General features: G+C 41.9%; 1 protein-coding gene across 2 annotated transcripts in view; it reads right to left on the reverse strand.

The window, feature by feature from the left end:
- LOC124777113 overlaps positions 1-11,244 on the reverse strand; it is a 211,293-nt gene extending 200,049 nt beyond the window's left edge. Inside the window, exon 1 of one of the 2 annotated variants that reach the window (XM_047252399.1) lies at positions 11,078-11,241. In XM_047252399.1, coding sequence (XP_047108355.1) covers positions 11,078-11,135 — 58 coding nt within the window. In that variant the 5' untranslated portion in view covers positions 11,136-11,241. Of the gene's footprint in view, positions 1-11,077 lie in introns of both variants that reach the window. The other variant, XM_047252400.1, reaches the window with a different exon arrangement.
- Positions 11,245-11,496: the final 252 nt, after the last annotated feature.

Here is an 11,496-nt window from a genome sequence, read left to right on the forward strand (position 1 = left end):
GAAGCAGAATTTCTGTTCCAGGCTGCAGCGGCTGTTATCTAAACTTTGCACAAGACTTTATTTCTGAAAATCAAACTTAGGTTTGAACATGCCGTAAACAGAAGTAGTCCGCCTCCGTAGCTGAGCGCTCAGCATAGATGATTGCTATACAGAGGATTCGGGTTTTGATTTCCGGTACTGCTAAGGGTTTTTCCTTGGATGTGCTACTGGTACTGGGTGCACTCAGCCTCGTGTTGTCGGTTGAGGAGCTATTTGGCAGACTAGTAGCGGCTCCACGGCCTGGAGAGGCAGCAGAACGGCTGGGAGTGCGGTATGCTGACCACAACCCCTCCACACCGCATCCCCACGACGCCGTAAAGCAGAGGATGACACGGTGGCCGCTAGACATGTGTTGGTCCTTATAACCTGGTGAGGAGCTCGTTTTTGATTAACTGGTGTAAAATAATGAAACCTAGAATGATGGGCAGAAGTGCTTAAGAGTAGGTAAGAACAGCTGCCGGTACAGAGAAAACTAGTAGGAAAAGAACGTCTTCGTCCTAATTTGATATAACAGCTGGCTCTGACCATATAGCCTGGCAACCCTGAACGCTAAGTGAAACTTTTGCTGACTGTTTGACAGGCGAGCTCATTGTAATCTCTATGTACTCGGGAATAATAAGAGTAGATCATTTGCAGTACAAGGTCTAGGAGGAGGAACAAGAAGCACAGCTTTAAATGTCTATTCTCATACTCACATTTAAGGCCGGGTGGAACTCTAGAACAGTAACATAGCAGTAAAGCGTTTATTTTGGTACAAGGCTGCACGTATTTTCGTACTACAAATCACGTCTAGATTTACATCTGTTGTCTTCAGACCACTATGAAGTGCGTGGAAAAGTACTTCCGATTTTAGCATTTATGAATGGTTTAACTCATTCTCTGTGTACGCTATAATCAGTTTTTCGCGGTCCTTAGTGCAGCGATACATAGGTGTTACAGTTTATTCCTATATACCTCACTTGAAAGTGGTTCTTGAGGCATTGTAAGTAGGCTTTCGCGGAATGTTTGTCGTCTGCCCTCACACGTTTGCCAGTGAAATTTTTTTCTGACTCTCTGTGACCCTCCCCCATGGGTCAAACAGACATGAGACCACGCGTGCTGTCCTTCTTTGTATGCGCACAATATCCCCCGTGAAGCTATAATATTCTACGCCCGATTGTTCGTACGCAATCATCTTTGTTGGTTATTGAAATTTCCTCGCGTCATACTAATGAACTGAAGTGTGCCACCTGTTCTGCCCATGACTGAGCCATGTGGTCATTTCACTTCATATCTATGCAAATTGCTGCATCCGCATGTATATAAGGGTCGAATGATTCAAATTGTAATTTAATGATTTTGTACCCATGAGACACTACATATTTTCATTTTTATGAAGTGCGTAATTTCACATTTCTGAAGAGGATAGCAGAAACGATTCATAAAAATGCCGTCCAATACACTTGACATCCATTTGTTGTAGAATCTGAGAACATATCTTGAGCTCAAATGTAATGTGGTATCTCGAACAGAAAGACTTCCTCCATGACAACCACCATGGATTCCGAAAACATTAGTCATGCGAAACGCAACTTGCATTTTTCTCACATGACATCTTGAAAGCCATGGATCAAGGCAGTCAGATAGATGAGTATTTGTTGACATTCGTAAAAGTGTTTGACTCAGTACCACACGTACGCTCATTATCGGAAGTACTATAGTATGAGGTATTAAGCAAAATTTGTGACTAGATTGAGGATCTCTTTGTAGGGAGGGTGCAACGTGCTGTCTAGGATGCTGTGTCCTGCTGACCAAGGTACACTCACTCCAGTCACAAATTTCGTTTGATACCCCTTTTATTAATAAGCGTTGGTTTGACAGTGAATCAGATGCTTTTCGGAAGTCAATAAATACCACATGTACAGACAGCCTTGACCTTCGGAGTTCAAGATGTAATGTGAGAAAAGCGCGAGTTGCGTTTCCCACGACCGATGTTTTCCTATTCCAAGTTGGTTGGCGTGGAGGAAGTCATTAGGCCCGTATTACACCATTACGTTTAAGCTCAGAATAACTATCCTATAAGATTCTACAACAGATGGATGTCAAAGATACTGGTAGGTAGTTGGGGATCGCTTTTCCTACTGTTCTTACAGACAAGTTTGATCTGTGTCGTCTTCCTACTATTAGGCACAATTTTTTGTTCGGGGACTCACAGTGTACTGTAGTTAAAAGAGTGACTATGTCAGGTGCAAATTTTGCATGGAATCTGACATGAACTCTATCTGATCCTGGAGGTAAGTTTCCTTTAGGCGACTTCAACTGTTTCTCAGTATCACTGAAGCATAATGTCACAATGTAAGTTTCACACAAGTGGATCACTATGACATTTACAGTGATGGATTTCGATTGTGTCTATTTGTTACCAACTTTGCAGGCTTCTGGCAAGCTCACATGTTGCTGTTAAAGTAATCTGAGTTATTGGCGCTGTGTATATAGTTGCAAACAGTGTTAACACATAGCACTTACTCGTCTTGAACTTTCTTACTATCGGAGTGTTGTTGTCCGAAACTAATAAGATGTAAGGCGACGGTTTTTTTTCGGGTGGTCCGTATTTATTTCATACACAATTTCATTCGTGTCTAAGTAGAGGTGCTCTACATTTCATCCTACCACTCAAATTACTGCATATATATATATATATATATATATATATATATATATATATATATATATGAGGTTTGACGAATTTTCTTCATTTATATGTTTCTACTATGAGGTTTGACGAATTTTATTCATTTATATGTTTCTACTATGAAACCAGATTGTCATTGACTCCAGGTGAGCGTAGATCGAATTATGAGCGATAGACAAACACCTTTTGATTGTTAATCGATACTTTCGATTTCCTAAGATGGATTGTTCTGTGAAGTGTCATATGCGTCCTCCTATATATTTTGGGCCGTGACACGGGCTAATAAATTATTGAGTGCACGGACTCGCCGAAGGGAAATGCACTAGCCCACAGGAGCATTGGCAAAACCATAGTTTCTTCGTCAATTTCACAATTCCCTGCAGGATGATGTATGTTCTGCATTCGTTACCACTCATCAAACAGACACTCCTGAATTTCACCTTTGCTGTTTCTTGGCTGGTCCTGGACGTTCATGAATCAGTTTTCGTATCAAAAACCAATTAGTGATAAATGATTCCTTGATCTATAGATATACGGGGGCTTTATAAAGTACTTTTACAAACTTTAGGGTCAGTTTCTTTACACCAAAACAAGAAAAACGTTCGTATAAACATATTTTAGAAAATCTTCCGTTTTTGAGTCATTACTAAAAAGTTTACAATTTACTTGACTAGAGCTCACCAACACATAAACTCATAATAAATGCTCTAAATTCGCTTCTATTGCTCCTAAACACGCATGTACTCATCGAATCACGGACGGTCGCACCCTTTTCAATAGTCCCTGACGGCTTCAACGCTTTCACAGGCTTCCATGACACGTCGATAAAGAATTTCTGTATCCGAGTGATCTGCTGCATACACCAGAGATAATAATCCAAAGGACTGAGATTGACGGAATGTTCAAGCCATGGAAATCCTCGTTCTCTACCTATCCATGTGTCATGGTAGACACAGCTAGTGCATCTCTAACACTGAAACTATAATGCGCTCGATCTCCATCGCGTATAAACTACATATTTTTTCTTTTTTGCAGAGGCACACGTTAAAGTATGTTTTGGAAGGTTTTTGGAAGCACAGCGCCTGTAGGACGAACTGGGAGAACCTGTGGCCCTACTAGACTTTTCACGCAAAATTCCAGCCAACACATTAATCTTAAACTGATGATGATGTCTAATCTGAACTGTAGCATGAGGATTACGTTCGGTCCGTATGTGCTCATTGTGAAAATTTGTTCTTCTGCCTCTTCCAAATGTAACCTCTGCTGTAAGCAAAACTTAAGTAACAAACAACGGATTGGCAGTTTGTGCAACAAACCATCGGCAAAGGTTTTCCCGTGGTGGATGGGTAGCAAGTGTAAGGCCCTGTACGCGTTGAAGATGATATGGATACATGAATTGCAGTATCATCCATGCTGAACTTGGAGATGGACCACATGCTAGGGCCACTCGCCTTGTCGTGATGCCTGGCTCTTCTTTGAACGTGCGCTTGCTGGTCAGGTGTACGACCAACACGTGTTCTTCCTCGATCAATAGTGTGCAGTGCTACGGATCCTGTCCTGGCAATGCCGGCAATACACAGCACCTAGGGTTAGATGACTAGGCTGTCGACGGCCTGAAAACGCCGTCTGATACAGCCGAGCGTCCGCGTGTCCATTATCATTCGCGCGGGCGTACGTGGAAATCGTGTCTCCGTGTTCACGAAATGAATATCCTGCCATGTTTAGACGGACCACTTCCAATTAACTCACTACCTGTAGTACACGTGCACAAAGGACAGGCCGGCCGCTGTGACAGAGCGGTTCTAGGCGCTTCAGTCCGGAACCGCGCTGCTGCTACGGTCGCAGGTTCGAATCCTGCCTCGGGCATGGATGTGTGATGTCCTTAGGTTAGTTAGGTTTAAGTAGTTCTAAGACGAGGGGACTGATGACCTCAGATGCTAAGTCGCAAAGTGCTTAGAGCCTTTTGAGCCATTTGAGCCACAAAGGACACTTTGAAGACAGACGAATGACGAATGTGTACAAGCTTCCCTGGCAACCCAACATCTTCTAGAGTACAATGATCCAAACGGATGCATAGATAAGTGAAGTTGTTGAGTTGTACTTGGAGAGCTGTTGAACATCAACTTGCATTAATAACTCAAAAACGAAGGAATTTTTTAAATATGTTTATATGAACTTTTTTCTTGTTTTTGTATAAGGAACCTGCTTCAAAAGTTTGTAAAAGTATATTTGTAACATCCTGTAGCACGATAAACAGTAGACAATACCGAATGCAGGAAATGTATTCGCAGTTGCGGATACGGGCAACCTCCAAACGTAAATGGAATGATGGCATTGAAAATTTGTGCTGAACCGGGACTCGAAGCCGAATTTACCGCTTGCCGCGGGCAGCCGCCTTAACAATTTCGGCTATTTGTGTACGCTTTACGGCCAGACCCAAACTTCCATATGTCTTCGTCAATGTGTCACTAACCTGCACTCGTGCACTTACTGCAATTCCAGAACAGAGGAGACATTTTAATCGCAAGTCGTTAGCCTTCTGTTGTCGGATAAGTATTACATTGCAGTGCCTGTCATTGTAAGAAGTATGATGCAATGCGTGTATATCCGAAGGAATATTGCATTGTACTTCTTACGGACACAGGCACTGCAATATCGTCATACTGAAAGCAGCTCTCTCTAACTTTCCTCACTCTATCTTCTATAGGTGGCGAATCGGAACGTGTGTAAGAGAAAATACACCAGACAACGGGCACCACTTAAAAAAAAAAAAAGATTTTCTACCACTTGCCCAAATTGTGTCTGTTAACTATCCACATGTTATAACAGTAGCAATAAACACCTGCTCAGTGGCCCGACCGACTCCAACTACCCGAAGGGTCAATCAGGTGCAAACTCCTCCTCGTGAAACACTGTTACAGCCGACGGCGCACTTATACGAGTGAAGGCCGGACCACTGTTACTGGGGCGGCCCGCTTTCACTGTTGCCAGACATTGCCGTATGAATGAACACTGCAGGTCACCGTGAAAGTCCATTGACTGGCTGTCGATGAGAGAACACACCCTCCGGTTACAGCGTACGCGGGGCGACTTCCACGCTGAGAACTGCTGGCTGGTCGCAGCAGTCAGGTAATACATTGGGCGGCAGAGATCAAATGCTATACTTACTTATACCGTAACGAGCCTTTGTGTGAGTGGTGACTTGTACTTTCGGAACACATTCATTACGTGCAAGTCGACCTACATGTCGGCTTTTTTCTTTTGTTGTATATGCGTTGCTTAATTCCCTTGATAAGTAGTGGTTGATTTACCAAATACCTCTGTATGAGTTTTCTGAACTTGTAATTGTTATATAATTACAATAATTACAGTAGTTACTTCAACTGTCCATTCGTAAGGAACGGAGTAAGTTTAGAGATTAACTTCCCTTCGACATAGAGGTCATTTGAGACAGAGCAGAGTCCTGCAGGGCAGTACTGGGGAATGAAATAGATCATGACCTTGTTAGAGGACCAACCTGGCAATTTGTGCAAGAGATTTAGAGAAAAGACTTCATCAGAGCGTGCGCTTCCCGAATACAAGTGTACTGCCCGCTGAGAGCAGAGAGCATCTTACGGAAAGAGAAAATAGGTAACAACATGATACGTCGAAGAACAACATGAGTCACACAGAAAATGAACAAAAATAACGTTTCCAGGGATAACCACTCACTCTGTAGTGATACATTGTACCGAATGGAAGAATTTTAAAAATATTAATGGAGAAACAATGAGTTTCAGCAGACCTTAAAAATGTAACACTACTTCGATAGATGAAAACTCTGCATAGTTTACACTATATTAGAAATCTCACGCTATCAGAACTTAGTCATACTAACTAATCAGTCATTTGAAGAGCAGGCTATTTAAAGGAGAAAACACCATGTATGGACATCGGTTTTACGTAGCCTTCTATGTCTTTCTTTGGACTGCACAAAGCTGTACTTATATGTCAAGTGTGTAGTATATTTTTGAAAGAGAACAACAAGCTTAAAAGAAAAGGTTTGCACTGATTAAAATAGAGATTTTAGACTGCGGTCGTATGCGCCTATCGGATAAATAAACTTACATCACAAGCAGTATCGGCCTTCGTAACTGAAACGTGTTCGTGCCGGACTGACTCACGAAGGGCCCTGGATCAAGTGGTGCCAAAGGTTGAAAGGTTGAAACTTTGACCCCAGACACTAGAGGACAATTGGGGGTCTACTTAAAGGAAAAGGAAAAGCTCCTGTTTTGTAAGCCTTCACTAACAGCCGAGAGGACGAGGATTTACCGTCCAATAATTGATGCATGGTTGGATGGGCAGATAAAGCAATGGCGTAATTGTAGAGTTTATTATTAGTTTTTAGGCCATGAGACGTGCATTCTTTACAGAACACTTTTCATTATCGATCATGTTGCAGGAATAGAGAGTAAAGTATTTGAATGCTATCTTCCTCGTACTTAAGACATTGGAGAAACTACAAGTGGCAATTTCAATTTTTGTGAAAAAACTGTAGTTGTGTGACAAGAATCTACTGCGCACATTTGAAAAGAGGATAACATCGCAATAAATCGAACATAAGCAGTATGCAACTTCGTTGAACTTTCTCTGGGTCCAGTCATATCAAGGCCTCGAGCAAAAGGACTACATTGGCTTCGTCGAAAAGGACTCAACGCACAGTGGACATTTATCCCGATTTCAATGCATTCGACCACGTCTTTGAGCTTAAAGCGAAGCCATATAATGCATTGAAAGGAGAATGGGATAAATATGATTGGAAAGAGGTAAACTGTGCAATCTTCTAGCGCTCTCCCCCCTCCCATCCCGCAAGCGATATCTGACTTGAGTTATAGGTGAATTTCTTACGCGGAAATTTTTTCCATCCCTTCCACAGAACCACAGAACATCTTTTGGAGACTCCCGATCTTATTCGTGCGACTCAACTCAGATACAAATCACACATTCTTTTTGTATGAGTGCTATTGTGATCAGCAAGCCACTTGGTGCAAGAGACTAAGTTAATTGAAACATCTATTTCGCACTACCCTCGTATCATAATAGTCTATCACTTACTAAGAAATATTGAACTGTTTGAAGGTTTCTAGCCTATTCATACAATTATTAGCTATTGAGCGTTCTGTATGAACTAAAATTAATTTGGTATAGTCAAAAGAAGTGTTACTAATGTCTGGGTGGTATGTATAGCAAGTTATCATAAAATTAAATTAAAAGAAAAACAGTTTTAATACGCTTTTCGATTCGCCTGGTGAGCACCTCTGTTGTCCGTGCTTTCTATAGATTTGAAACCCACTCATACCGCTACATATGTAAGAGTATCGTATTTAAATTGTGTCTAGCTATCTTACGTAAAATGCCCGAGGATGTAACTAAAATTTACAGAGCATCCCTGAGATTATACCCATCACAAGTTTAACCGTAAAAAAGAAAAACATTGTAGAATTGTAGTTTTCAAATATAATTCTTACTGTGTCGTAGAAAGCAGGAACTAAATGGTCCTGTGATATGACTGTAAAGGCTAAGTCCAACCGTCTCAACTCCGTTCGCGTAGTTTCACTATCGTACTGCCAATCAATCAACGGTCTCATCTGAAAGACAAGAACCAATCCCTTTCTCGGATCTATATTGTTGGCCTGTTACGAAGCAGTCAATATGGAAAAGAAGCTAAGCTACAACTATGTGCTTCACATTAGCTTCATCCTCACCCATAAATCCGATGGCTGTTTGTCTTTCTCTTTGGAATATGTGGTTCTAGCAAAGTGGAAATCTCAAATATCAAGTTTAGAAAGATGAGCCTGACATGCTGTTTAGAGAAAGACGACAATAAAAAAAAATATTGAACGGATACGTGCGTAGATTTCACAGGTTTCGCTGATAATTACAGAAAGCCGCCAATGAAAATCTATGTATACATTTCACTAATTGCATCCCAGCGACGATGGAATGGATGCTATTCATTTTCATCAGAAATAGAATACCACAATGAAAGCTATTTCAAAAAGTATCTCGGGCAGGGAGATATTATTGTAAAACAAAACAGTTTCCACGCCAGCGTAGCGCATCGAAACACATTAAAAAATGGTATAGTAACTTACGTCCAGTGCAACTGTTCATGTGGGCGAATACTGTTCATCTAGAGGAGAATGTAACATCGTTTCGCTTCCAGATTTGTGTAACGAAATACATTGATCACTTTTAACTTTTCTTTCGGGTCTGTATTTAGAATATAGGCCTAATTTACTTGTTCTACGTTCTGCAGCATGTTGCTGGGCAACCGCTAATTAAACAGCCCCTTTGAGCTAGGAATAGAGAATGAGCATCAGCCAAAAGTATTGTTGAATTCTCAAGTAGCATAATCTCTGAGAAAATTCCAAAGAATCTGTACTCTGAAATATGACACGTTTACGTTACAGCGTATTAGATTACAATGGAAAGAAAGTTAGTGAAAGACATAACTGAATTTAAAATTTGTTTTTTAAGCCTGACTATTCATATCCAAATTACACATAACTGAAGTCACCAAAGTAAAAGTTAAATGAAAGTAACATATATGCCTTGACGGAAAGGGAGGCTACCTTCAGAAGCAAGGTTGCACATGGACACTCACAAACTGCTTCGGAGTAATTTCTTCTGCGATACGTATATTACAAGTGTGAGAGCTGTTCGTTCTGCTATCTGTCCTTCTAGCTTCAATGAAAGCCTCTTCCGTATAGTGTTATTCCACTCTCATGTGGCATCGTCAGAAAGGAAGATTAGAGCTTAGCGTAGCGTCGCATCGGAGCCGCTGGAGAAGCTCAGACTGGGATGCAAATCAACCGTGTTTCTTTCAATGGAATTACCCTGATATTTACCTCAGAGAAACCATGGATGGCCTATATCAGGGTGGTCGAATAGAGGCTGAAGCTCGGCTCTCCAGAACGTGAGTCCAGATTCCTATCCAGTTCTGCGTCATCACTTTGAGTACGTCGTAAGGAACTCAGTTTTCAACTGGCGTGTCACTTGACTCAGTACCACGTACAAAAGTGTTTTTGACAGTTGGCACTAAACCTACAGGTATTAACGCAAAATGCATAAAAATGTATATGGCGAGAAGTAGGACATTTTCATTGTCTTTTTCATATTCAACTGGAAGAACAGATTTAGGTATTCTGTACCAGTTACTGAGGGAACATTATGGGTAAAGCGTCCGGATCTCATTAATGTAGGTGGAGCGTCAGTACTGTATATCAGTGCTTCACAGCAATGACCTAGTCTGTTTTCACAGAAAAATGTAGCCTCTTCGGAGTTGGTAAATAATGTTTCGGAATAAGTGTACATGAAGACCCTAGCCGAGGATGTCTGAAACTGTCCTGTTTCTATATGTTTACGATCTGAGCTTTAATGTTGGATTAGAAAGATACACAACAAAAAAAATCTTTTCTAATTATATCATTGTTAAACTAAAACCACGAATTCACCAGGAAAGCAAGCCCCTGAATCAGGCTCATCGCAAAGGGGTGAATTATTACGAAGAATAATTAACTTTGGTTAACATATGATTCTGTTTGTAGATTTTGATCTTTGAATGATACTATTGATTTTTTACTATATGAACGAGAACGAGTTCGTCTGGCGAAGGAACATTGATTACAGATCACAAATAAAGAAAAACTAAAGCTGTGAATATGTAAATGTTTCGAACGGCTGGATTCACATATTCGAATTTTCAAAATATTTACGACTTGTTATAAGACCAGGTTTCAAAAGTATTTACAAAACAATGTTCTAAACGATTTTCAGTTCCGCTGTGTACAAAGATGCAATACGGCATAGCTAGAAGTCCTATTATATTTTTTGTGGCGAGAAAGATCTTTTCACCCTTGGCGTCCGTGGCTCAAAATAGTTTGTCCAAGCAACAATGCAGAACAGTTTCAAGAAAATACTGTAAACTGTTGTACCAGCGTCAGCGAGATGTTTTTAAAGTGTTGTCTTTTTTTTATACATTCTAGCGCCTGCTCCAATGCACGAATAAAGCCGACTTGGGGCACTTTTATGTGGTAGCTTAAAGTTTATATGATTACAGATGTCAGTGGCAGTAAATCACTTGTGGTGGTAGACGCAGAATCAATATTTGGTCTCCTTTGTGTTAGCGGTATTAACGACGTGAATCCAACCCCATTGACGCAATTATCGCTTCTCTAATTGTACGTGTTATCGTACATACAGAAAGCTGCAAGAATCGGACACACGTCTAGAGCTTCTCTTATCCTCGCAAACCGTCAAAGCATTCGCACTGAAGCACTAATAGAACACTGCGCAGGGAGCCGCCGTAGCCCAGCGCCGCCTTACCTGCGAGGACGCTGATCGCCGCCTGTAGCCAGCGCATGCTGTAAGCACAGTAGATCATTACCGAGCCTTGCTATTGCTCTACTGTTTTATGCTGGCGCGACATCGACAGCAGAAAAAAACGAAGGAAGTGGCCCAGCCAATACAAGTGACGAGTGCGTGGCAGGTGGCGCCCCACCACCGCGGCCCGCGCCGCGCCGCGCGCGCGCCCCGCCCCGCGCAGGCACGCGCGCGCCTTCCCAAACCATTCATTTGCCATAGACTCGGAGGCAGCGCAGACACACGTGCCGCAAGAAGCGACCGCAGGCCGGCAGGCCCCCGCCCCGCCGCAACCTGCCCCGCAACCTGTCCATCGAATTCGAACTTCGCAGCCAATCGCTCGAGGCGAACGGGTCCCGTACGAACGCCCGTAGGCCTTCTCA

The sequence above is a fragment of the Schistocerca piceifrons genome, chromosome 2 (genome assembly GCF_021461385.2).
Source record: "Schistocerca piceifrons isolate TAMUIC-IGC-003096 chromosome 2, iqSchPice1.1, whole genome shotgun sequence".
In the NCBI taxonomy this organism is placed as follows: Eukaryota; Metazoa; Arthropoda; class Insecta; order Orthoptera; family Acrididae; genus Schistocerca; species Schistocerca piceifrons.